General features: G+C 43.8%; 3 protein-coding genes and 1 pseudogene across 5 annotated transcripts; all 4 read left to right on the forward strand.

Moving 5' to 3' along the window:
- Positions 1–2,534: 2,534 nt before the first annotated feature.
- LOC123143936 (zinc finger CCCH domain-containing protein 13) lies at positions 2,535–7,575 on the forward strand. 2 transcript variants are annotated; one of them, XM_044562925.1, is made up of 12 exons: positions 2,535–2,818; positions 3,553–3,558; positions 4,295–4,432; positions 4,580–4,613; positions 4,897–5,029; positions 5,136–5,192; positions 5,484–5,581; positions 5,702–5,773; positions 5,899–6,086; positions 6,423–6,610; positions 6,870–7,052; positions 7,224–7,575. In XM_044562925.1, the coding sequence occupies exons 1-12, from the start codon at positions 2,659–2,661 to the stop codon at positions 7,260–7,262; spliced, it is 1,296 nt and encodes a 431-aa protein (XP_044418860.1). In that variant the 5' UTR covers positions 2,535–2,658; the 3' UTR covers positions 7,263–7,575. The 2 variants fall into 2 exon arrangements, with proteins under 2 accessions (XP_044418860.1, XP_044418861.1); XM_044562926.1 differs by lacking the exon at positions 3,553–3,558.
- A 1,717-nt stretch (positions 7,576–9,292) lies between these two features.
- LOC123143935 (F-box/FBD/LRR-repeat protein At2g04230) lies at positions 9,293–11,629 on the forward strand. Of its 2 annotated transcripts, XM_044562923.1 has the most exons (4): positions 9,293–9,860; positions 10,007–10,888; positions 10,968–11,123; positions 11,254–11,629. In XM_044562923.1, exons 1-4 carry the CDS (start codon positions 9,855–9,857, stop codon positions 11,611–11,613), a joined length of 1,404 nt encoding a protein of 467 aa, XP_044418858.1. In that variant the 5' UTR covers positions 9,293–9,854; the 3' UTR covers positions 11,614–11,629. The 2 variants fall into 2 exon arrangements, with proteins under 2 accessions (XP_044418858.1, XP_044418859.1); XM_044562924.1 differs by lacking the exon at positions 9,293–9,860 and having other exon boundaries at positions 10,001–10,888.
- A 1,489-nt stretch (positions 11,630–13,118) lies between these two features.
- Positions 13,119–17,364, forward strand: LOC123143934 (receptor-like protein 19). The gene has a single exon (XM_044562922.1). It carries the CDS (start codon positions 14,524–14,526, stop codon positions 17,068–17,070), a length of 2,547 nt encoding a protein of 848 aa, XP_044418857.1. The 5' UTR covers positions 13,119–14,523; the 3' UTR covers positions 17,071–17,364.
- Positions 17,365–18,159: 795 nt separating this feature from the next.
- On the forward strand, positions 18,160–20,810 carry LOC123141270 (LRR receptor-like serine/threonine-protein kinase GSO1; annotated as a pseudogene).
- Positions 20,811–27,487: the final 6,677 nt, after the last annotated feature.

Here is a 27,487-nt window from a genome sequence, read left to right on the forward strand (position 1 = left end):
AAACCACCTCAAAGTTATTCTTTCCAATCAATCTGTTGGGCTATTCCTATAAGTGTCACAAACATCCCTAGAGTTCGTACTAGAATAACACCTTAAGACACAAATCAACCAAAACCCTAACGTCACCTAGATACTCCAATGTCACCTCAAGTATCCGTGGGTATGATTATACGATATGCATCACACAATCTCAGATTCATCTATTCAACCAACACATGGAACCTCAAAGAGTGCCCCAAAGTTTCTACCGGAGAATCAAGACGAAAACGTGTGCCAACCCCTATGCATAGGTTCATGGGCGAAACCCGCAAGTTGATCACCAAAACATACATCAAGTGAATCACGTGATATCCCATTGTCACCATAGATACGCACGGCAAGACATACATCAAGTGTTCTCAAATCATTAAAGACTCAATCCGATAAGATTACTTCAAAGGGAAAACTCAATCCATTACAAGAGAGTAGAGGGGGAGAAGAAACATAAGATCCAACTATAATAGCAAAACTCGTGATACATCAAGATCGTGCCAAATCAAGAACACGGGAGAGAGAGATCAAACACATAGCTACTGGTACATACCCTCAGCCCCGAGGGTGAACTACTCCCTCTCATCATGGAGAGCGTCGGGATGATGAATAAGGCCACCGGTGAGGGATCCCCCCTCCGGCAGGGTGCCGGAACGGGCTCCCGAGAGGTTTTTGGTGGCTACAGAGGCTTGCGGCGGCGGGACTCCCGATCTATTCTGTTTTTCGATGGTTTTAGGGTATATTGGTATATATAGGAGGAAGAAATACGTCAGGGGAGCCACGAGGGGCCCACGAGGGTGGAGGGCGCGCCGGGGAGGGGGGGGGGGTGGGCGCGCCCCCCTACCTCGTGTCTCCCTCGTTGCTTTCTTGACGTGGACTCCAAGTCTCCCAGGTTGCTTTCCTTCCAAAAATAACTTCTCCAGAAGGTTTCATTCCGTTTCGACTCCGTTTGATATTCCTTTTCTTCGAAACACTGAAACAAGGGAAAAAACAGGAACTGGCACTGGGCTCAGGGCCAATAGGTTAGTCCCAAAAATAATATAAAAGTGTTTAATAAAGCCCATAAACATCCAAAACAGATAATATAATAGCATGAAACAATCAAAAATTATAGATACGTTGGAGACGTATCACCTATGAACTCGAGCTTCCCGTCGGCGCCAAGGTCCATCCTGTCTTCCACGTCTCCCAGCTACGTCGCGCACTCTCCAACAACACAAACGTTGAGGACAAGCTGCCCGTTCCCCCCGAGGAGCCACTGTCGCCGGTTGAGATCATCGACACACACTGGCGCAACACTCCCCAGGGACGGCGCGAACAGGTGCTCGTGCGCTGGTCCGATCCGTCCGCTCTCGACGCCACTTGGGAAGACGCCAAGTCCATGCACGAGCGCTTCCCTGAACTACTGGCTTGGGGGCAAGCCAGCTCTCAAGGAGGGGGGGGGGGATGTCGGCACACGCACCGCCAAGGCGACCGACGGCTTCACTCCGAGACGCGCCGACAGCATGCCCAAGAGGATCGTGCAGCCCAACCGAAGATTCGTCGGTCCCAGAGTGGGCCCGCTGAGCCCGCTCGCCAAGTGGCTCGCTACTTAAACCCCAGATGACAGTGGGATCGGCATCCAGATGGATCAGGACGGACGACAGCTCTCCTCTTTCCCCTTTCTCCTTCCCCGCCTACTTTCCTTTCTTCTCCCACAAGAACAGCGAGACAGATTGTAACTCGAATTCGAGGCTTGTATCGTGAGTAAGTGATAGATCGGTCTGGTACCTAACATTGATGATGTGGAATAAAGTGTCCCCACCACACGCCTCATTACTATGTGCTTGTTCGTATCTCGAGAGGCGTGTGAGTTTGTTTCTATTGTCTGCGGATTTGTCCTGGTGATGTTGTTCCTATGTGCGAACAACGCGGATGTGTGTCTTAGTCATCCAGCTCCCTTCCAACCGACGAAGTTTAAGCACCCGTGCCTTGTTGGGGAGCGTGTGAGATTTTGTGTCCCCTGACTCCGTCTAGCCGAATATGTGTCGTTTTATAGGGCCTCTCCAACGTTTTCTTATCTAGAGTTGTGATTGTTGTGATTTGCTACATAACTGATGGCCGTTGACGTCTACTGGTCTACATTAACTACTTCCTGCCCGTTACACAAGCTTCTGGGCTTCAACAAGTTTGCTCCGCTGAGACAGAGACCCGAATGCGCCACGAGTTTTGCTCACGGCACGTCGTCGATGGATGATGAAGTAGACTTCGACACCCCAAGACTTAATGCCTTTTTATTTATTTTTGAGGGTATTTTTTAATGGTCCATGATGCTTAATAATATATGACCTATGGTCTTTTTCATTTTTTACCTGTTTTCTTATAGGCTTATTATTACAAAGACCGAATATTTCAAGATTATCAAAACTGGTACACATAAATAATACACTTATACACTGAAAAAAAAACATAGGAGTACTTTTTTTTAGGGATAAAAAAAAACATACTTATATGCCATCTCCTGGCAAGTGCACGAACCCACCCCAGCCCTTCTCCGCTCCTCCTCCCGACCCAGGTGCTCCGCCTACCTAGGGCATCCGCATCCTCCCCTCTAGCCCCCGCGATCGGGACACCCCCCGCCGGCGAGCGATGTTGCCCCCTCCGCGCCGCGGCCCGGCGTACAAGACCAAGATGTGCGCGTTGTGGCAGAACGGCAACTGCGACCGCGAGCTCTGCAGCTTCGCCCACGGCACGGCCGAGCTCCGCCGGCCCCCCTCCTCCCGGCCCACCTTCCCGCCCCACCACGCCGGTACGTATGCGCATCCCCTCTCCCCGTCCCGCCACCCCATTGCCGCTCCTGTTCGTTCGATTGCTGTTCCTCGCCGAGATCCTCGCCCGGGGTTTAGGGTTTCTGTCCTAGCGAGATGCGGGGAGGGTTGGATGTTGCCCAATTCTCTTGATTTTCATGGTAGCCAGGGTGTAGATCTACGGAAATCTAGATGCAAATTGAATGTTGAGGAATCTAGGGCAGGGAGTACCGCCAGAGATGGCTGAATGCTGGAAAGATTAGGTTTTGGATCCTACCAAGAATGCTCGTTCGCGAAATTCAGGTGATTTGTATCTTAGCGAAATGAAACGGTTACCTCTGAAGAACACTGCGGTCAGTATGAGTTGTTTGCCAGCCACACGAATGACAAGTTACAAATTGTTAATTTTTGTTTCTTGAGGAGATCCGGTTGACTAGAAGGATGTATTTATGAGAATTTGCCCATGCTAGTCCTTCTGAAGGAATGATATGTCTGAATTGGATTATTATCGATTGACGTTTTTGGAGCATTTTTTCTATTTTCTAGGCGACATTATGTTGACAAGATATTTTTGTGCTTGCTTCATGATTCATTTAATTTATGTGTTTCATGTGTTGTGGCTTATTGTGCTTGCGTGGTTTACTATAATTTTCATACTACTGCTTGAATTGAACATCAGCTGCTGCAGATAGATAACAATTGAGTAAGCATTCTAACAACTGGAAGCTTGTTGCAGAATTAGGTGGCATTCTTACTGGTTGTCTTTTGATTTAATTGCCATCACAAATTTGTTAGACTCGACTGCTGCCAGAGGATAACATGGCCTTTTCCATAGATTTCTTCGATTGGTATTTTGATGATTTGTCGTGACCACTAAATGCTCGGGCTGTATCAGAAGGTGAACCTTTGAGGGTATTGGCCTCCTTTGATTGATGCCCGTAATATGTTTGATGTGCTATGATCAGGGCAGAGTCCACTGAATGATTAGCAGGCTTTGCAATGAACCAAGTTGCATATCTTTTGATCATGGCACATCAACTAGTTTCATTGGGAAGTATTCTTATCGCTGGCAATCCAAGTCGCCGAAGATATCTGGACAAATGCTAGTACATTTATATGGTGATATCTGGATTATGGCAGACCTTATTTCATCATAATTGCTGTATGGGCTGTTTATGGAGCTTCCATCTATTTCACTTCAGATGATCAACATTATGAGTATTGGTATTATCCTAATGGATGCATCATTGTATCTTGGTGTCTGCTTGCGTATTATTTTTTGGCGCTGCGTTTTTTTTGCGTGGCTAATGACATTATCCTGGAGCTGCTGCTACTTATTGCTAATTGAATAATCTTGTAGATCAAGTTCGTGGTAAGCTTGACAGGCTTATGGGTGTCTTCTCTCCTTATCGCTCCATTTTACTTTGTTGACATTAGCTCTTCCTTGTATAAAACTTGTAAACCTTCGTTTCTTTTAGGGAGAAGAGATTATAGAGGTGGTGATTTCAGAGGCAGGATTGAAAGGAGGTTCTCACCTCGCAGGAGGCATTCCCCTGGAAGAGATTTCAGGGGTCATCGTTCCCTACATGATCGAAGGCCAACTTCTCGAGAAAGGGGTAAACAACTCTCTCTCTCTCTCTCTCTCACACACACACACACACACACACACACACACACACACACACACACACACACACAGAGCTGTTCACTTCTACGTTCTGCTTGCTCCTGCTATATGTTCTTATTTGTAATTTTGCTTGCAGAGTCTAGCTTTTCACGGTCTCCCAGCAGGAAGAGGTATATATTGCAGTTCAACATATGATCCTCATCTTTTGGAGCCATTTAATTGTAAAATTACTTTGAACACATTAGTATTTTTTAAGTTATTTTGTATTCTTATATGCATAATTGTTACCAACATAGCAGATAACTATGATTTGTTCCAATCTAAATGGAATGCAATGCAGCACACTGCAGTCTCACTGGATTTGTTGGTTTACTAGATATGTTCTATCTGTCTTGAATATGAGAAAGTCATGTTTATCTTGTAATTTACTGTATGTTATCTTCAATCTTTCAGTGAGAGGAGGCATGAAAAGAAGATGGATGATGGAGAAACCAACTCATCTAAGAGTTCTCCTATCTCTGATAATAATGATAGGAAAAAGGAAAAAGTCACTAGTGGTGACGAGAAAGAGGATTATGAAAAGGAGGTATGAGGTTTTGAGCACTGTGTAATCCAGTTTATAGATCACATGCACCTTTGTCACATTTTCCATATTGAAATTCTGAAATTTTCAAAATTTGAATATTGTGCAGTTGAAACAAGTTAGATCAGATATGGAGGCTTTGCGTGACGATAAATCTCATCTCGAGGTCAGTTTTTGTTTCAATGCAATGTTGTGCATTGTTACACATTCCACCCAGAAATGTATGTGTTTTTGCCAAACATCGAATCCAACTTGTTGGCAAGGCTATATTTATGTAGGAGACTATTAATGTCCAGAATATCATATTTCTTAAACATAGCTAGTAAATGTTAGCGTACCATGTTATTAAAAGAAAAAAGATTAAATTATTATTTATGCCCTTTGTTCAATGTATGTCATTTACATCGGCCGACCTTCTAAAATCTTCACTCTGCTCTAATTAACATTTACTCTGTAGATTGTTTTGGATGAGAAAATGGACGAAGTGCGCAGGATTTCTAGCCAAGTAAGTGACCTTGATCAGCAGCTGAGGAGGGAGAAAGAAGAATGTCATAGGTATCTAAGCAACACTTGCGCATGCCAATTTGGTCACTTTCTTTATTATTATTATCAATAGCTAGGTGGTTTTATTATCTAGATATCCTGTTCTCACATTGAATTATGATTCCAACGTAGAATGACGTCAAAAATGAAGAAGTTCCTAAAAGCTCATGTCCGTTTTATGAAAGCTCGGGAGGAGTTGAAAAGGTGCATATTCATCAATGTTAAATCTTGTAACGAAATACATTCTTGGCTTGCTTACATCACTATATTCTATCTTTCATGACTTGCGAATTTGTAGTAACTAAGTATTGACTATTGGAGCTGTGCAGGTCACAAGCTCGTTTTGAGAGACTTGGTGATATGCTTGCTTCAGAAATTTTAAAGCGTGGTGCTAATGAAGAAGCTTCCAGCGTCCATGTTGATGAAGATCTAAATGGACCTTATGAAAGGAGTCCAAATGCTACTCCAGCTAAAAAGAGATCAATCCCATACTCAACTAGTGATGAGGCAAAAGCTGGTAGGTTGCTTGGATTCTTGGATGATTTATATATACTGCTGAAGAACATATGATGATCAGTACAATGTGGATCTCGTACATATTTTTCCTTCCGTATGCATCTTAACATGTTTAAGCAACCCATCTTATTAAGTACTGTATTAAGTAATAGCTAAAGGTTCCGACTATGTTAATCTTAAGCATTAAATACATGTGATTAATTACTATGTAGAATTTCACTGGAGGGGTAATTTTTTTCTTCACATTATTGAGATTTCATTCTGTACATTATTGCAGAAATATCTTTCTATCATATTGCTTGTATACTTGCATCTAATCTTTTGTCCATTTTTTCAGCTAAGAAAAGAAGAGAGCGAGAGACTGATGCATTCACTAGATCAGATAAATATAGGTCAGAAGGCGACATTACAGACTATGATAAAACAATTAAGGGTAGTGATGGAACAAAATCTATATATTTGAAGAAGAGACTGTGGGAAGATGAAAAGAATAAGCTTGGAAATGCTGCCTCCTCTGCAGACCAGGTCCAGTATTTCCCTGTGCCATCTTAGTATTGTGTTAATGTCATATAATGATTGCTGGCTTGTTTATTACCTCATGCCATCTCAGTTTTGTGTTTAAATGTCAGATTGTGATTGCTGGCTTGTTTATAAGTAACGAGTGAACCTCATAGTTTTCCTTCATTACCGAGTCACTAGACTATTAGCAATGAATCATCTTGATGAATGAATTCTGCATATTACAGAGGAATACTTAATTGAGCAGATATTTTGAAACTTACAGGTGAAAGATTCTCCAGTGAAGCACGCTTTGCCCTCCACTGGCATGGCTGCTCGTGCCTTATATGACCTTAACGAGGCAGTTGAACTGGATGATAGAAACGAACAGATAGATGCATTGCTAGAAAACGATGCTGACGGGACTAGATCGCCTGTACCTCCAGTGGGCCAAAATGCCTTTGAGCAGGTGACTATCCTCCAAGAAACCGCGAACCTGTTTTATCATACGCACTAAAAAAAACATGACATTGCTCAATTTACATTCTCCCCACCTATATTTCTTATTATAGAAGAATAGTTATTGGCTTGCATATGACTGAACATGCGTGCTCACAGTTTGTTGCATCTTCTTTCCCAGTATGAGGACCTCGACGAGGAAGTGGATGTGGACGTATAAGCCGAGCGCAGAGTTGATATGATAAACGACGCGATGGCGGTGGCTAGCATAATACACCAGTTGGCTTCTGGGAGTCCGAAGACTGTTATTAGCATTTCCGTGTACAAAGTGGCATCTTTTGTGTTTTTTTAGCATAATATACCTATCTATTTGATATATATATTGGGTGTTTTTAGCTTTTTACTCAGAATCCTCGTTTTGTAGTGGCATCCTTTGGCGTTGAGCTGTGACTTTGTTGATCCTGGTTGCGGCCTGCTCCGTGTGGAGCTAACTTATTTTCGTGAATGGCAACTCTGTCTCTTCGATTTTGTCAGTGACGGTGCCGTGCACTAGGTATTTCTATTGTCATCTCTCAAGCCAATCAGCCCAGTACAGGTGACTAATGTATTTTCTATAGCGCATTCCCTGTTTTTGGCGTCATGGTGGATTATTGTAATCCTGGTTATTTATCTTGATTTTGTCTCACCATGCAGCAATTTGATCATTTGCCTAACCTTTTTTGCAACTAGCTCTTGAGTTTGAGGTTTGCTCTCATAAACTATGTGCACAAGCACATTATTCTCTCGAAATAAAACACAATAAGAACGCATCTCCGCTGGAACTCGGCGGGGTTGCCGACACCGCATCTCTTGTGTCGCGGGCTGTCGCGTGCCCTCCTCGAGGGAGGGGGAAAAAAAATCTTATACGCCCACGTCGCGAGACCCGCTTCCATTGCCGACAGTTGGCAAAACGAATCTCAAAGCACCCTTCCCCGCTTCCCCTGCTGACAGTTGGCAAAACGAATCTCAAAGCACCCTTCCCGTTCCTTAAGCTTCCCCTGCTGACAGTTCGCAAAATAAATCTCAAAGCACCCTTCCCCTTTCTTCCACGTCTGACTTCGCTCTCTCCTCTCGTCGAGCAGCTAGCTTCACCAAGTAGCACCAACAGGAGGCGAAACACATCAGAGCATTCCCTTGCTGCATCCGTACGCCCTGACATCTCCTCCCATGTCGCCCCCTTTCCAGCACCAGCCGTCCATGACAAAGTCCCTGCCATGCTCGGGTCCCATGGCCACCATCAGCACGAGCTGCTCCGTTGTCACCATCGATGACGAGCCCGTGCAAAAGTCGAGCAGGATCCACAAGATCTCGGCGCCACAAGATAGGGAGCCCACGAGGAAACACCACAAGGAGGTGGACGATCTTTTTATTGACGCCGCACGTCATCTACACCCTCGGACCGACGGCGAGCCTGTGCAGAAGTTGAGGAGAACGATGACCGCCGGGGAAATAAGAAAGAGGAGAGAGTGAAGTCAAAGGTGGAAGAAAGAGGGACGGTGCTTTGAGATTCGTTTGCCATGTGTTAGTACGGGATGCGGGTCTCACGACAGGTGACATACAACCCATGTCCTATAAGAATTCTTTTTTTTCCGAGGAAGAGCAGGAGAGCTTCTCGGACGTGCCTAAGGCTGGCACCGTGTACATGTGAAGTGAACATGGCTGTCCCCCTAGGGTGTCACCTGCACGCTGCCGCGCGTACCACGACAACACAACACTTTAAGGTTCGTGCAAACTTCTAAGTGAGGTGTACCAAAGCAAAACTCTCATAGAATAGGAATCATAGAAAGTGAGATGGCATGTATCTCAATTTTCTATAAAAAGATATCATTTGATGCATAGGCTAAGAATTTTTTCATCAAGTATATGTTAATGTTTTCTTTCCTTTGAAATGTGAAGGCTTGGTTTCTATTCTAAATAGGAAATAGTAATCCATTCTTATAACAGTTTGTCTAATTCACATCTAGATGTTTTCTAAGGATGTCACATTTAATCTCTCATAATTAACGTAGCAACAAAGAAAAAAAAAAGCTGGGACAAAAAAAACAGACCACAAACATAGTAGGCATCTGGTTAGATGTGACATAACTAGATGTGTCTTATAGACCAAAGGACTAAAAAAAAGTTTCTTTTCAAAATCTTATCCGGTAAAATTCCTATAATTTCTCGTCCCAGAAAAGGCGCGGAGAAAGGATCAATTTCCCGCGGGAGTGGGGCGGTTTGGGTACCTGTACCCGACCCAAGGCCGAAATCGTGACCATCCCCCACATCCATCGCCCGCCCGGTGCAGTTCTTCCCCAATAAACGGATCTAGGGCATGTGAGGGAGGGAGGGATACTCCGAGGTTAATCGGAGGCGACGGATGGGCCGCCGCCGGTCGGACGCCGACGCAGCCGAGACCCCTCGTCGCGCCTTGGCCATGCTCTCATCCAAAGCCATCGGATCATGGCGACGCCACGCACACGCAGGGTGGCGGCTACTGCCTCCTGTGAAGTTTCCGAAGAGGCGGGGAAACAAAAATCAGTTCTTCCTCGAGCTGCAGACGGAAATCGCTTCCTGTCTGCCTACTCTGCATCCCCTCGACGCTTGTCCGAGTCACTCTCGTTTTCGTTCGTTCTCCGGGTTGCAGCCGGAGGCGGAAATTGATCAGTTATATATACGCCCGAGCGGTCGCCACACACCACCGAACCCATAAGATTCAGTGGAGACCAGCCACGACGCCGACCGCCCCACTCCCGCTGGCTGTTTTGCTCTGTCCTCTTGGCTAATCCGCACAATGGTGGTGAGTTCCTTCTTGTCCCATACCTCTAGATCCGTTTCCTTTCGTCAGTGATCAACAGGAAAAGTTGCATTTTTCAGACTGTCGAAATTGCAGCTTTCATACTAAAATACAGAATCAACTCTGATTTGTCTCTACTCTAAATGCAGAATGACAGTTGTCCGAAGCAGGAAGACAATGGAGACGACAGGCTCAGCAACTTGCCTGAGCATATTTTGCTTACCATCATTGATCGACTTGATATCCGCGAGGCTGCAAGAACCAGTGTCCTTTCTGGGCGGTGGCGGCACCTCCCTGCTATGCTCTCTCGACTTGTGATAAATGTTTGGGACTTCTTAGACCCGTTCAATTGCAACAATGATGAAATTGTTCGGGGTAGCAAAGCTGTGGTTAAAGTGACAAAGAGCATCCTGGGACGCAGAGATTTAAGCCGAAATACCATCCAGTTTCTGTGCATGACGTTCATCTTGAGAGAAGATGACCCAATATCCATCGGGCATGCTGTTGCTCACGCCATGGCAACCCAGAAGGTTGAGATAGCTGAGTTCACAATATTTTGTGATGATGATGATCTGGTCATCTACGGGCGACGATTCATGCTGTTCTTTGATGCATGTCCAAATGCATTTGGTGGTCTCACACGCCTTAACCTAGAGAATCTGAGATTTGGTGAATCAGACATCCCTAACGTCCTCAACACTTGCAAACGTTTGAATCATCTACGACTGTTCTATTGTGACTCAGGAAGTTGTACCGTGCTGAAAGTTGAGCACGCACAACTCAGTGAGCTCGCTATTGTTAATTGTTCTTTTGAAAGAGTTGAGCTCAACTCATTTCCGAAACTCATACGCATCATCTTTGAGGGTTGGATCTCTTTCGAAGATCCACTATCTTTTGGTGATGTCCTGTTGCTTGATACTGTAAGCCTCACAAATGTCAGTCTTAGTTGGCACAAGATGATCAAGTTAAGCAAGTTTCTTAGGCGTACTCCATCTGTGAAACGCTTGAAACTGGGATTTAATTCTGAAAAGGCATGTCAAAATGCTTTGTTTTCCTACCTCTGGTCACACTTCTTATCTGCTCAGCCCATCATGTCTTCATTTGTTGCAGATTTGGGTTCAACCAGAATGTTTGACGGAAAGGCTGGCATATGTGTTCCACCAATTAAGGTTTGTGAATCTAAGTAATATGCCTGAGGGGTATGATCTCACCTGGACATTGTTCATACTTAAAGCCGCGCCGAACCTGAAGGAGCTGTACATGAGTGTATGTTCTTACCTAAAGTTTGCTCTCTTCTTTCTACCGAATTTTGAAGTTTGCCATTGTTCACATTGAATACGAATGGCTGTAAATCACTTAAAATGTTTCTGTTTACCTATCTTCCTATGGTATACAGGTATGGGATCATCTGTGTGAAATGAAAACAGATGCAAAGGAGAGGAAGTCACTCTCGTACAGTGAGAATAAGGGTGCAGAATGGGAATCATCTGCAATTGCTTTCCAGCATCAGAGTCTGGTCACGCTTGCCATCTTCGGGTTCCGAGCTCGAGACTACATGATGAACTATGTCAGGCGTGTCATGGAAACAGCCGTCAATCTAAAGGCTGTGTTCTTGTATGATCGGTTAACGTGTGACAAGTGCCGCAGCATCCTGTCGCGGTTTCCGCCTAAGTGGAAGCAGGACTGTGTGGAGAAGTTTATCACAAATGGGATCAAGTCGTCTGCCATAATGCAATTCCAGACCATCGCTATTTAAGGCCTGATCATGTTGATAAGCTGTGGTTTCTGTAGTGTTTTCAAGTTAGTTTGTGTTGCAGTTCCATTCTTTGCCTGAAAAGATAGCTGAACACTTTTGTGTTGTCAGTACTTGTCAAGGTTTTGCCGACAGAATCATAAGAGCTTCTTACGGGCATGGGATCATTTGTGTAAAATGGAAACAGATACAAAGGAGAAGAATTCACTCTCGTATAGTGAGGATAAAGGTGCACAGTAGAAATCATCTGCAACTGTTTCCAGCATCACAGTCTGGCCAGGCACTTCATCTTTGGGTTTCAAGCTCGAGACTACATGATGAACTATGTCAAGCGTGCCATGCAAATATCGGTCAATCTAGAGGATGTGTTCTCGTATGATCGGTTGAAATGTGACAAGTGTTACGGCATGCTTCCAAAGCCGTCACAGTTTCAACCTAAGTGGCAGCAGGGCTGTGTGAAGGAGCTAAATCACCAAGAGGATCAACTCGTCGGCCATAATTCACTTCCATACAGCCGCTAATTCAAGGGATGATCATCTCGACAAAATGTGGTTCCTGTAGTGTTTTCAGGTAAGTTTGTGTTGCAATTCCTTTCTTTGCTGCCTGAAACGTTTGCTGAACGCTTTGTGTTGCCAGTACTTTTTTCCAACCGGGCTCACACCCCTTTCCATTAACTGCTCAACGAAAATATTCAGTACACAAATCTTAGCTACAACTGAACCGACAGAAAAGGGGGCGGGAAAGTGGAGAAGCGACCTGGGGCATTAACAGGAAACCCGCTGCAGGTGCTCGCTGTCGAAACACCTACCACGGGGGAAAAACCTGTTAACACCATCAACTACGAGCAGTAGCACAGGGCTGGGATCTCAGATTGCAGAAGTATTACAAAGACTATCTCAGCAGGCAGCATACCTTAGTGAGAACTACTAAGCAAAAGGCACAAAGCATATAGAACCAGAGCATAGCAATCATCTTTCATCCACGCTGAACACCAGCAGCATCTTCAATCATGAGCCTACCCCGAGAAGCAGAACAATCAGCAGAGACAAGGCCACGTGAATCACCCTCTGCACTCCAGCTTGAAATGTGGCTCTATCCTCCATCTTCAGAAGCCCTGCCCAATACATCATACAGGAAAAAGCAGTGAAAACAGGTTCCAAGGGAGTACGCACAACATAGGACACAATCATAGGAGCTTGTTGAACTGGCAGCTGCAACGTTTCATCTTGAGCAAGCCATTTTGGCGTAGACGCCTTGTTAGACTATTTATCTCTTCAGATTAAGAGACTTGAATCTGAGGGTTTGCAATCCGAGTTTAAGCATCAATAGTGCACCTTTCTTGTTGCTTCCTACAAAACATTTCCTCCCCTATTCACTTTTCTGTGAGGAAACAACGATATCACTGTCTTTCTGTGGATCCTAAGTCCTAACGCGTAAGTCCTTTTGGATGCTAATTTGTTTATTTAGGGTACTTAATTATTATTTTGAGGGTGCTGGATGCTAATTTGTGAGCACGGTAATAGTAAAACATGTCCTTTCTCTGCAGATCATCTGCGTGTTCTCAGAAAAGCTATATGTATCTTACTAAATGATATTCGTGTTGCATGAGTAGAGAAAAAGTAACTTTCTTTTAATGCAACTTAGCAACTCAAGTAAATAAGGAGTGCCAAAGTAAGGGACTGCAGATTATTGGCTCATGGACCCAATTTTTTTTAAGAAAATTATATGAAAATCAAAATTTAAAGTTTGAAACAATTCTAAAAAAATGCACAAGTACACGCAGATATGTATACTCATGGTTGTAAATTTTCATGATGAAATATATTATAATGTGAGCCATACATAGAAAATCATAGACTTTTATAGTTAATAATACAGGTGCTAAAAAATTCATGATTTTGTTTTTTTTGTAGCTCACATTTTGACGTATCTATTCATCATGAAGTACATGCTAGACTTGCTACTTTTCCAGATTTTCCTGAAACATTAAGATTTAACTACAGTATTAAATTTTAAAAAGTGGGGATCCATAGGGCCTGATCTTCAATAGTAATATCCGATAAGAAAAGTAAGTATGAACAGTAACATCCGATAAGAAAAGTGAAGTATGTGCACATTTCATAATCAGTACTGTAGCAAATTAACCCACATCAACCTGGTGCAGAGGGTTGGGAGAATTTCCCGGAAGAAGGTGTTGGACCGTTGGTAACGAGCTACTCCATCCGTACCACAATACAGTATAAAAATGTTTTTCAAACTAAACATAGCTGAAAATTGATCTCATATTGTGGGACGGAGGGAGTACCTAGTCTCCCGCAAAAGAAAAGGCTATAGTACGTACAGTAGTACAGCTAGCTCGCTCTCAGTATGCAGCAGAGAACACGGCAGCGTTGTCGGAACGGCACGGCAGTATTAACCTGCTTACCAGGCCAACGCTGTTCCATACTGGAGACGGCATGCATGTGTAGCTCCAGTCTACCTTCCCATCGCATCCATACAATGTACTACGTGGAAACACCAGATTTGAACTAAATGCTCAGAAAGAACATGTCCTCTCACAGACTCCTGTTTTGTAACTAAAATTCAGCCACAGAAATCACCCGTGACACCAAATAAAAACTTGAACTACGCAACCGGATAGGAACCGGTGCCTCTACCACAAACAACTGTACATATTACGCATTGATAAATGCCACAAATATGATTATTTGTAGTGAGTTCTGAACTGGTTGACTTGACGACGACTGAAGACGTCTGTTCTTTGGACCGGAAATCTGTGCACTTATTCTTCTTCTTGAGCCAAGTCACAGCCCTTTTTAACACGGCATGGTTTATTCAAAGGTTGGTGCTAGCTTTTCGCCTTTTCCTTGAGTGCTATTGGAGCATTGATGATAGGGGAGCGAGTGGACCTGCATGCGTTCATCTGCTTCCTGCAATGCAGTCTCCTGGTATATATACGGGCCTAAATACCTAGTTCGTGGAAGCAAACAAGCGTGCAGTTCATCTAGTTCAGCGATGGCATCCCAACTCAAAAATCTTCTGTTTGTCTCAGCCACTTTTCCTCTTCTCCTGCTGCTGCTATGCATGGCCAGTGCAATCAGCCCCGAAGGAGAAGCGCTCCTCCGATGGAAATCGACTTTGCTCAACTCCACCTCTCTGTCCTCATGGTCGCATGCCAACCCGACCTGCTATTGGCACGGCGTCACCTGTGATTCAGCCGGTCATGTTACTCTGCTCCGTCTTCATGCATGCGACCTCAAAGGTACACTAGATGCCTTGTACTCTCCTGCATTCCAGAACCTCACAGGGATTGATCTCTACTACAATAACATTTTCGGTGTCATCCCGGTAAATATCTCTTTGTTTCTCACCCTCACAAGTCTGGATTTGAGCTGGAATAATCTTGTTGGTGACATCCCCTACCAGCTCAGCAATCTCCCAAAGATTGTTGAGTTAGATTTGGGAAATAACCACTTGACCAACCCAGACCATACCAAGTTCTCGCCTATGCCCACTTTGTCGCTATTGTCTCTAAATAGCAACAATCTACATGGCACCTTTCCACAGTTCATCCTCAACCGTACCAACGTTTGGTTGGTACAACTTGACCTATCAAGTAACTCCTTCACGGGTTCGATACCGACGACCCTGCCAGATATAGCACCAAATTTAAGGCTCATTGATCTATCCTCCAACATGTTCTTCGGGTGCATACCACAGTCGCTCTCCAAACTTGCAAGGATTGAAAGCCTCTATCTCCAGGAGAACAATCTTACTGGAGGAATCCCAAAGGGGCTCAGTAACCTAACTAATCTGGGAAACATGGACCTGTCAAGGAACATACTCTCTGGAGAGTTGCCACCGTCTTTTTCTAGGATGAATAAAATGCAAACGTTTCAAGTGGGGAACAACCACCATCTCAGCGGCAGCATCCCATTGGAATGGTTCTCAAACTGGACCTTGCTCCGTACTTTTGATGTGGCAAACAACAACTTGGTCGGGAGCATCCCACCGGAAATCACTAGGTGGGAGGTAATAGACACACTGGTCCTCCGTGGCAACTGCTTCATCGGAAAGGTCCGTGCAGAGCTAGGATATCTCCCCAACCTTTATGCACTGGACCTATCCAGTAATAACCTTACTGGTACAATACCATTGGAGTTTGGTAGTTTGTCTTATTTACAAATCCTTGACCTCAGCAACAACCTCTTGGAGGGAGAGATTCCAGGAATCTTGTCGCTCCTTCCTCTCACTGATACACTCCTGTCTGGAAACAAGTTCACGGGCATCGCCGACAATAATTTTTGTGAGCTACCTAATCTAAAACTATTGGACTTGTCGAAGAATCTCATATCTGGAGCGGTCCCTGGTTGTTTTTGGAACATACCTGTTACATACATGGATTTGTCAAGCAATGCCTTTGCTGGAGAAGTTACAGCCTCGACGGTTGACTTTTCTCAACTAGATTCAGTAGATCTATCAAACAACAAGTTGACAGGCTGCTTTCCATCTGTTCTGAAGAACTTAGAACTCCTGGAATTTTTGGATCTTGGAGACAATATGTTTTCAGGCAAAATTCCTTCATGGATAGGAGCTAGCCTCTCTATGCTAAGAATTCTCCGGCTGCGGTCAAATATGTTTCATGGAAGTATTCCTTGCGAGGTATCACAACTCTCTGATCTCCAGTTGCTTGACCTTGCTGGCAACAATCTTACAGGTCACATACCTGTAAGTTTTGCTAACTTTAATTACACAATCATGACAAAGCCAGAACTGGAACATAATAGCGGGCCCATGGAGATGGTTGACAGCTTTCTGCCTCACTACAGTGACCAGGTTGACATAATCTGGAAGGGGCGTGATTATACTTACAGTAGGAAAATTATGCTTATGACTGGTATTGATCTATCAAGCAACTACCTTTCTGGTGAGATCCCTGCAGAATTGCTGAATCTTGGAGCCATTCGGTTCCTGAACCTGTCAAGAAATAATTTATCTGGTGCTATCCCAAGTAACATTGGTAACTTGAAAGATGTCGAGTCCCTTGACCTCTCCTGGAACGAGCTCTCAGGTCCTATTCCTCCAAGCATGTCACATCTGATGTTCCTCAGCTCTCTTAATCTCTCCAACAATCTTCTATCGGGAGAGATACCTTCAGGAAATCAGCTACAAACACTCGATGACCCCACCATCTATAGCAACAACCTTGGACTATGTGGTGTCCCTCTGAGCATTCCATGTAAAAACGGCTCGAGTTCTACAACAGCACTGGATGGGGCCAAGGAAGACCACCGTCAACTTGAAACCCTGTGGCTGTACTACTCAGTCATTGCTGGAACTGTCTTTGGTTTCTGGATATGGTTTGGAACATTGTTTTTCTGGAGCATCTGGAGGGTTACGTTCTTCAGTTGCATCGATGCCATGCAGCAGAAGTTTATGCAGAAGATGAAGCGTACTTGACAGTATGGCCACTTTGTTTCCCACTAGGTTGGGTTCTTGAAGTTTTCTGTTGTTTACTTTATATGCAGTGGATATAGATGTATTGTTCATGTCCATTCTCCTTGCTTTCTTTCACCAACAAACAGTATCTGTTCATGCGAGCGTGTGGACAGAACTGAATTATAATTTGTTACAGTATATATGAGAGAGATCAATTTGGTACATAATTGTACCAGGCTTTGATTCTCTGAATTATGTAAGTTACAGTTATGTATGTTTCATGGTTGTGGTTAGTATTTTTTTTTCGAGCTTTGATTAGGTGTGTTTGTATAGTCGGCCATGAGCTCAGCGCCATCCTTCTCTCAGGCAGCCAGACCATCGTGCTCTCCTGTGAGGCTGTGACCACATGCGCCGGAGGCTGTACCCCTGCCGGAGTCGTGAGGCAGCCTCACATTCGTCCTCGTCACCCTCAGGCTGCTGCGATCAGGTCGGAGGACCCCGAGGAGGGGGGGTAGATGTGCCACATTGCCGCTGCCCTTCTCGCCACCGGTTTCTGGTGTTGCATCTGGAATGACGCACGAATTTGTATATTTGCCATCCCCCTCTAGATACAGTTGGTTCCCAGTGCTAGTGAAATAAGCTTCTGAATTACATGCATAATTGGATGATTTAGGTACAGAAGCTCACGACCACATGCTTGAACTGAACCAAAGATGGGTTATGCTATTTATTTTTGTTTCATTCTAGACTTTTGGAGGTTCCATGCTTGTCGGCAAGAATTGGCATTCAATCCTAGACATGGACTGGCTGATTTGGGCATTCGACTTGAGCAGCGCAGCTGGTTGGCTTTGTGTTAGCAGACGGTTACAACCACATACATACTCACAGCAGTCTCAGTCATCAACCATGACTTTACCTGCATTCAAGTGGGGCTAGGAATTGGGATAGCCAAGAGTGTTGCCTCTCATTACTGATAGGTTTGATATTTTCCTCACATGGTGACCGCAAGTCTGAAGTCTTTATGAACATTACCCCGCCCGGCGATTGCAACGGCACTGAAATATATTCACGTTTTCTCCTATAATATCTTTGATCTATGTGCTCGTTAGCTACTTCTAAAGGCAATGCATACAACATTCTGCCCACTGCAATGACGCTGCTGAAATTCTTCCATATCTCCGTTTTCCTGCTCCTATGCACAGCCAAGGCGACCAACCCGGAAGCAGAAGCACTACTCCGATGGAAGTCCACTTTGATTGGCGCCAACTTGCTGTCCTCTTGGTCGATTACCAAATCTACATGCTCTTGGTTCGGCGTCACCTGTGATGCTGCCGGACATGTTACCGAACTCCAACTTCATAACGCGGGCTCCATGGTACGCTTCATGCCTTCTACTCTGCAGCGTTCCAGAACCTCACTCTGCTTGATCTTTACAACAATAACCTTGTTGGCGTCGTCCCAGCAAATATCTCCATGTTGATGTCCCTTGGTGTTCTGGACTTGAACTATAATAATCTTGCCGGTGCCATTCCCTACCAACTTAGTAAGCTTCCAATGATTGTTGAGTTAGATTTGGGAAATAACCACTTGACCAACCCGGAATATGCCAAGTTTTCACCTATGTCCACTTTGAAGTTGCTATCTCTAGCTAATAATGACCTCAATGGTACCTTCCCACAATTCATCCTCAACTTCTCTAGTCCTAGTATGAGGTCTCTAGATTTATCAGGTAACGCTTTCTCAGGGCCGTTACCACATTCATTGCCTGAGATGGTTCCAAGATTGCGGTATCTGAATTTATCCTCTAATGGATTCTCTGGCTCCATACCTCGCTCACTCTCAAGGCTCCAAAAGCTCAAGTGGCTATATCTCAACTCAAATAATCTCACAGGAGGAATCCCCAAGGAGCTTGGGATGATAACTGGATTGAGAATGCTTTCACTGTACAACAACTCACTTGGTGGGTCGATCCCAGCCTCGCTTGGGGAGCTTCAGTTGCTGCAACGGCTCAGCATTGGAAACACTGATTTGGTTTCTATTCTTCCGCCCGAGCTGGGGGAATCTTACCAGTCTTGAACACATGTTACTGGAAGGGAATCATTTGTTTGGAAGCGTGCCACCATCTTATGGCAGACTGCGGAATTTGCAATATTTTGACATAGGGAACAACAGAATCAATGGTACCATTCCACAAGAGATTTCTACAAACTGGACCAAGATGAAGGTTTTTGATGTATCCAACAACTGGTTAACCGGAAGCCTCCCCCCACAGATCAGCAAGTGGAAGGAGCTTGTTTTGCTCGCCCTGTACAACAACAATTTTATTGGCTCGATCCCAGTGGAGATGGGAAGCATGCGGAACTTGCAGCTATTGTCCTTGCACAAGAATCACATAACTTGAACGATACCGTCAGTTATCGGTAATGCGACATCTTTGAAATTCCTTGACATCAGCTTCAACCATCTCGAGGGCGAGCTTCCTGCATCTATCTCGTTGTTGGTAAATCTTATTGTTCTTGACTTGTCTAGCAACAAGTTTACAGGTATCATTCCAAATTTTCATAGCAGGAAGTTGACAGTTCTTAAGGTGGCTCATAATAGCAGCTTCTTGGCAGAACCATTGTCTGCCTTTTGTCAACTAAAACATTTGCGGCTCTTGGGTCTATCAAATAATAAGTTAATTGGACAGTTTCGTGGTTGCTTGTGGAACTTGAAAGATTTACAATCCTTGGATTTGTCAAGCAATGCTTTTTCTGGGGAAGTTCCAACCTCAACTTACTACAATACTTCACTAAGATTGCTGCAGTTGTCGAACAACAAGTTCACAGGTTGCTTTCCAGCAGTGATGAAGAACTTGAAAAGACTTGTTATTTTAGATCTCGGGAACAATGAGATTTCTGGTGCAATTCCTCCGTGGATAGGGGAAAGCAATCCTCTGCTGAGGATCCTTAGACTGCGATCAAATATGTTCTATGGAAGTGTTCCTTGGCAGCTATCACAGCTCTCCCATCTGCAATTACTTGATCTGGCTGAAAATAAATTCGTAGGGACCATACCGGAAAGTTTTGCATATTTTCGTTCAATGAGACAGTCAGACATCATGCAGCCGGTTCTAACAATCAACATACGATCTACCACCTTTGGATATTTTTACAATGGCAGCACGGACATAGTTTGGAAGGGACGGGAGCATACATTTAAGGGAAGAGATGCATTTGTGACTGGTATTGATCTCTCCAGCAATTCTCTATCTGGTGAAATCCCTTTAGAGTTGACAAATCTTAGAGGCATCCAGTTTCTAAATATGTCAAGAAATCATCTATCTGGTGGTATCCCGAAGGACATTGGCAATCTGAAGTTGTTAGAATCCCTTGACATCTCGAGGAACAAACTATCAGGCCCTATTCCTCCTAGCATATCGAACTTGATATTCCTCAGCTCTCTTAATCTCTCGAACAACCTTCTATCCGGGGAGATACCTACAGGCAATCAACTCCAAACATTGGATGACCCGTATTGATAGGCAGATATATTATACTTATATATGTTCTGAAGAGATACGATGCACAAGTCGCGACTATTGGAACCGATGCAACAGTTAGAAGAGAGGGAAAAGAGAGACGCGTCGGTTGCTAGAAGGCAACTGCACGCCGCAAGACAAGGGAAGATTTTCCCTCTAATTACTACAAGCTAATTAATCATAACACTCCCCCTAATCTACCCGTGTCCATGTAGAATCTTCACACGCTTGTCCAGGTATGATCATCATCTCCAAGATTTTCCATTGTAGTATCATCACCTCGAAAAGATTCTTCTTAAAAAATTCTTCAATAGGATCCTTGATGAGAACCTGAAATATAAACTCACAAAGAGAAAGAGTGCAATATGATGTTTTAAACAGGAATAGTTCAGGGAGACACTCCCCCTGATAGCAAGTCCCGAAATTTTCGCATACCAATTCCATGAACATATTTTTGGAATGTAGAATTTTGTAGAGACTTGGTAAATAAATCAGGAAGGTTTTCACATGATTTAACTTGCAAGATGTTTATTTCCCCACTTTTCTGAAGATCATGGGGGGAAATCGTTTAGGAGAAATATGCTTAGTGATATTACTCTTAATGTATCCTGTTTGCATTTGTGCAACACAAGCCGCATTATGTTCGTAGATAATGGTAGGTGATTCAATAAAACCAATTACACATGATTGTTGCATGTGGTTTATCATTCTGCGAAGCCACATACGTTCGTGTGATGCCTCAAAGAATGAAATTATTTTAGAATGGTTGGTAGATGTTGCCACCAGAGTCTGTTTCGAAGACTTCCATGATATGGCAGTTCCAGCATGTAGGAACACAAAGCCGAATTGCGATATTGCATTATGGGGATCAGATAAATAGCCAACATCGACATATCCAATCATATTAGGGTTCTGATTTCTCTGGAACTGAAAAATGGGCCAAGATCCTTTGTGCCTTGGAGATATCGAAAGATATTCTTCACTCCAGACCAATGACGTTTGGTGGGAGCTGCACTAGTCTAGCAAGTAGATTCACTACAAATGTGAGGTCTGGTTTCATGCAATCTTTAAGATACATGAGCGCTCCAACGGCACTGAGATATGGAACATCAGGTCCTAATATTTCTTCTCCGCCATTCCTTGGCCTGAACGAATCTTTCTCTATATCTAGAGAGCGAACCACCATGGGAGTTTCAGATGGGTAGGATTTTTTCATATTGAATTTCTCCAATATTTTCTGGATATAAGCAGCTTGGTATACCATGATTTCTAAAGGAAGGTGCTCAAGTTGAATACCTAAGCAAAATTTGGCTTTACCCAAATCCTTCATCTCAAATATCATCTTTAGGTGATTGTGTGCTTCATCATTGTCTTGCGTGTTGCAATGATGTTGAGATCATCGATACACTAAAATGATGCAAAATCATGCAGAGAACTTTTTGATAAAGACACATGGGCAATCACTACTATTGGAGTAACCTTTATGAAGAAGAAACTCACTTAGTGGGTTGTACCACATCCGCCCCGACTGTCTTAAGCCATATAATGACTTATTCAGTTTTACATAATACATATTGTGTTTTGCGTATTCGGGATAGAGATTCCGTCAGAAACCTTCATATACATGTCCGAATCTAGTGATGTGTAAAGATATGCGGTCACGACGTCCATCAACTACATAGATAGACGATTTTGCACTGCCAAAGATATAAGGTATCAGAAAGTGGTTCCACCCATTACAGGAGAATATGTCTCATTGAAATCAATGTCGGGTCTCTGCGTGAACCCTTGTGTTATGAGCCTTTCTTTGTATCTCACCACCTCATTGTTCTCATTCCGTTTTTGGAGAAAAACACATTTGTATCCCATAGGGAAAACATTGGGAGGTGTCGATATTGCTCCAATGAATACCTTTCGTTTGTTAAGTGAGGCAATTTCTGCTTGTATTGCGTCCTTCCATTTAGGCCAGTCAGAGTGCTTTTGTCACTCAATGATAGTCTTTGGATCATGATCAGTGAGAAGGATATCTGCAAGTTTTTCAGCAAAATAAATGTCAACAATCATAGACTTACGATCGAAAGATTCTCTAGAATCGATATAGTTGATGGAAATTTCCTGCATCCCTAGTGACTCTTCATGATTTCCCAATATGCGTGAGTCTGGGTGTTCTGATGGCCCAACCAGTGTGTGCAAAGTGAAGCTGTGTTGTGGAGGTTTCCCTTCCACTAGGTGTATACTAACCCATAAGGTGTTTGTTGTCAACGTTGAGCTAACTTGCATTTGCTGACTCCGAGGTTTTTCTCCTCGATTTTCTTTGTTGCTTGCTGGAAGCTTGTTCCAGGTCAGAGGCCTTACTACTCCTCCTCTTTTTAGAAACAGGGAGTTGAGTGATTTTTACTCCTCCACTCTTTTGGGCGCATTTCCAGCCAGATTTAAGGACTTTGTAACACCTTTTAGATCAGTAAATGAATCTGGCAGGTTATTTGCAAGATATTGAAAATTAATGATTTTATGAACTTGGAGTTCGGTCTCTTGGGTACGTGGATTAGAGGACGAAATGGCTTGAGCATTCCAATCAATTTCCGGACATTCTTTCTAGTACTTGAAATCTCCCCGTAATGTCGAAAAGTGTTCCTCATTAAATATACAATCAGCTCACGGGATGTGAACAAGTCCCTAGTAAGGGGTTCTAGGTACTTAATAATCGATGGTGATTTGTACCCCACATAGATCCCCAGTTTCCTATGTGAGCCCATGGATGTCCGCTGTGATGGTGAGATCAGGATGTATATAGCACATTCGAACTTACGCAGATGGGAAATGCTAGGAGGATTTCCATGTACTAATTGCAGAGGGGAAGTACTGTGATATGCATTAGGCCTCAATTATAACAAGTCAGTAACGTGTAGAACCACATGACCCCAACATGAGGTTGACAAGTTGTAATTCATTAACAAAGGTCTTGTGATGAGTTTGATACTTTTAATTAATGATTCAACAAAACCATTTTGTGTATCGACATATGGAGCAGAGTGCTAAACTTCAATCCCCAGGACCATGCAATAATCATTTAAAGCACGTGAGGATAATTCTGCAGCATTGTCCATGCAAATTGTCTTAATTTTACTTTCTGGATAATGGGCTTATAACTTAATGACTTGCCTCATTATCTTGGCAAATGCATGGTTTCGCGTGGATAGAAGACACACGTGTGACCATTGCGTAGATGCATCCATTAGAACCATGAAGTAACAGAAAGGTCCAGATAATGGTTGGATGGGACGACAAATGTCTCCTTGAATGCGTTCGAGAAACTGAAGTGGTTCAGCTTGTATTTTGAGGTTAGAGGGCCTCAAAAATAGATTCCCCGTGGCACAAGATGTACACACAAAGTCTGAAGATTGAGGAAATTTTGACTCAAGCAAATTATGATCAATGGAATTGTTAGTAATTTCCTCATCATTCCAATCCCGGGATGGCCTAGGCGATCATGCCAGTTTGCAATGCGTCAATATTTTAAAAAGTTATTTTGTATGCAACATGTTCTACGGGTTTGATGTATATATAGTACAAGCCAGACGATAGAGAAGAATTTTTTTTCATGTACCTGCTTGCCATATTCGTGATCTTTGGTGAAAAGTAGATACTCTTCTTTGTTGTCTTTATGGGTTTCAATGTGAAAGTCATTTTTATGGATATCTCAATAACTGATCAGGGTATGTGCTGAGTCGGGATACAACAAAACATCCTCAATTGTCACTGTGTACTGCCTAGGAGGGTAAATATGGGACATCCAGTGCCAACGATCGTCGCATCGCGTCCAGCGATAGTTAGAATATCTCCACTCATATTTTTAAGAGTTTGAAAATATTTCATCTCCTTCAGTATGGAGATTGTGGTTGCACTGTCCACAAGGCATAATTCCTCTTCCATCAGATTGTCACCGTAGATAATATCGACGACGTGTTTCTATGCTCTCGGCAGAGCGTGCTGATAACGTGTTTTGAGCGAAAAATGATCAACTGTATTGCCAGGCAGACATATTACACTTATGTATATTCTGAAAAGATACAGCGCACAAGTCACAACGATTGGAACTGATGCAACGGTTAGAAGAGAGGGGAAAGAGAGACACGTTGGTTGCTAGATGGCAACTGCACGCAGCAAGACAAGGGGGGAAGTTGGAGCATTAGAGGGCTAAACAACCCTGCTAGACAGAAAGTTGTAGCAAATTTTGTTCAGAATCATCAATGCAGACTGGTCTGCATCCAGGAGACCAAACTGAACGTCATCAACAACCAAATTATTTCTGAATGTTTGGGGAGTCGTTTTGTCGACAACTTTGCATACCTCCCAGCTGATGGTACCCGTGGTGGAATCCTCATCGCTGCATCTGCAGATCATCTGAAGATTACTAATCTTACGCATCTCTCTGGCATGTACTCTTTGACTGTAATGGTCACGGATCTTTCTTGCAATTTTGACTGGATGGTTACTGGAGTATATGGGCCTCAAGCGGATAATGAGAAATCCAACTTTTTGCTGGAAATGAGACACCTGAAAACAGTTTGCTCTCCGGAATGGCTTATCCTTGGGGATTTTAACCTGATTAGCAAGGCAGATGAAAAGAGCAACCAAAACATCAATCTGAGACTGCTGCGAAGCTTTAGAGCAGCGATTGACGATCTCAACCTCAAAGAATTACCACTCACTGGTCGACGCTTCACATGGTCCAATGAGAGGCTCAACTGCACCATGACAAAGATTGACAAGGCTCTTTTTACCGAGGAATGGGAGGCTAAATTTCCTGACTTCCAAATGCTTGCTGGGTCTACCAAAATATCTGACCACTGCCCTCTAATTCTCAAAAAACTCAATAACAAGAGATTCTCTGGTTTTAGATTCGAAGCTTGGTGGGCAATGCAAATAGGGTTCAGAGAAACCGTTGAACATTTTTGGAAGAAACCTTTCTCCTGCTCCGATCACATTCGCAGGCTACACATCAAGCTCACCAGGACGGCAAAAGGCCTCAGAAAATGGAGCAAGCAAATTCTTAAAGAAAGAAAATTGGCTGCTGATATTGCATCCGAAGTGATCTTCCAGTTGGACGTCGCACAAGAATCGCGGCCACTTTCTGTTGAGGAACTAAAGCTGCATGTTTTTTTTCAAGTCCAGATTACTTGCACTAGCTGCCATTGACAAGATCAAGTGGCGCCAACGATCCAGGTTGATTTGGATCAAAGCCGGGGATGCGAATACAAGATTATTTCACTTGCGAGCAAATGGCCGAAGAAGAAAGAACCACATCCCCTTCTTACATGTGGATAGTAGAGTTGCAACGGAGCACAATGACAAAGCAGGGGTTTTATTTGATCACTTCAACACCCTAATGGGGCAACGCCAAGCAACTGAAAAGTGTTTGAACTGGGACTACATCAATATGCCCACTGCTGATCTAAGCCACCTTGATCAGCCCTTCACTCTCGAGGAATTGCAGACTGCTATTTTTGATATTGCCGCTGAGAAGGCACCTGGGCCTGATGGATTTATCGGAACTTTCTTCAAAAAATGTTGGCACACTGTCAAGATTGACCTTCTCAATGCAGTCAACCAGATGTCTGCTCTTGATGGCAAACAATGGAACCTCCTCAACACGGCGTACATCGTGCTTATTCCTAAGAAAGAAAATGCCCTCAGACCACAGGACTACAGACCAATCAGCTTAACTCATAGCGTTGCAAAAATTCTTGGAAAACTTCTTGCCAGCAGAGTTGGTCCTGAGTTACAACACATCATCTCGGTTAGTCAGAGTGCTTTCCTTAGGGGAAGAAGTATTCAAGAAAACTTTCTTTATGTTCAAAACCTGATCCAGAGTCTACACCGTGCAAAGCAACCTTCCTTATTCCTGAAGCTAGACATTGCAAAAGCATTCGATTCGGTTAAGTGGGACTATCTTCTTGATGTTCTGAAACAAGTGGGATTCAGCCAAAGATTTAGAGACCTGATTGCTATCTCGCTCGCCTCTACCTCTTCGCGGATCATCCTAAATGGTGTACCTGGGGCTCCTTTTCTCCACCGCCAAGGTCTGAGACAGGGTGACCCGCTCTCGCCGTTGCTCTTCCTGCTGGCCATTGACCCCCTACAACGAATCCTTGACAAAGCTACTGAGGAACATATTCTTAGTCCAATCAATCATCACAGTGCCTCAGTCAGAGTCAGTCTTTACGCAGATGATGCTGCCCTATTCATGAACCCTGTCCGAGCTGAAGTGGCTGCTCTTCAATCCATCCTTGCAGCCTTTGGCAAGATCTCCGGCCTCTGTACAAATTTCAACAAATCAGCAGCATACCCAATTGCATGTGAGGACCATGTGATTGAGGAGGTTCTAGCTGAGTTTGAGGGCGAAATCAGCTCCCTCCCGTGCAAGTACCTTGGGATGCCTCTGAGTATTCGCAAGCTTCGGAGGGTGGATTTTCAAGTGCTCATTGATAAAATCGCAGCAAAGCTTGCGGGCTGGAAGGGAAAATTACTTAACAGGATGGGACGGCTGGCTCTCATCAACTCGGTGTTAACCTCCTTGACCACGTACTATCTGGCAATTTTTGCTCCAACCAAGTGGGTTGTAAAGAGGATTGACAAGCTTCGAAGAAGTTTTCTTTGGAAAGGAGAAGAAGAGGCCAAAGGAGGCCACTGTGCAGTCAATTGGCAACAAGTATGCTCCCCCAAAAAGCTTGGGGGCCTTGGAATAAAAAACCTAGCTTTCTACAGCAGATCTTTGAGATTAAGGTGGGCTTGGTACTCCTGGAAATACCCCAATAGGTCTTGGGTTGGATTGCAAATTCCATGCACTAGCACTGACATGCAGCTGTTCAACGCCTCCACAATTGTCAAGCTTGGTGATGGTCAAAGTGCTAAATT

The sequence above is a fragment of the Triticum aestivum genome, chromosome 6D, assembly GCF_018294505.1.
Source record: "Triticum aestivum cultivar Chinese Spring chromosome 6D, IWGSC CS RefSeq v2.1, whole genome shotgun sequence".
Classification (NCBI taxonomy): domain Eukaryota; kingdom Viridiplantae; phylum Streptophyta; class Magnoliopsida; order Poales; family Poaceae; genus Triticum; species Triticum aestivum.

Coding starts and splice junctions, on each gene's coding strand:
- LOC123143936 (XM_044562925.1), top strand. CDS start 2,659: ATGTTGCCCCCTCCGCGCCGCGGCCCGGCGTACAAGACCAAGATGTGC. Junction 5,193..5,483: donor ACGATAAATCTCATCTCGAG/GTCAGTTTTTGT, acceptor TTTACTCTGTAG/ATTGTTTTGGATGAGAAAAT. Junction 6,087..6,422: donor TAGTGATGAGGCAAAAGCTG/GTAGGTTGCTTG, acceptor CCATTTTTTCAG/CTAAGAAAAGAAGAGAGCGA.
- LOC123143935 (XM_044562923.1), top strand. Junction 10,889..10,967: donor TGGGATTTAATTCTGAAAAG/GCATGTCAAAAT, acceptor CATTTGTTGCAG/ATTTGGGTTCAACCAGAATG. Junction 11,124..11,253: donor TGAAGGAGCTGTACATGAGT/GTATGTTCTTAC, acceptor TATGGTATACAG/GTATGGGATCATCTGTGTGA.
- LOC123143934 (XM_044562922.1), top strand. CDS start 14,524: ATGCGTTCATCTGCTTCCTGCAATGCAGTCTCCTGGTATATATACGGG.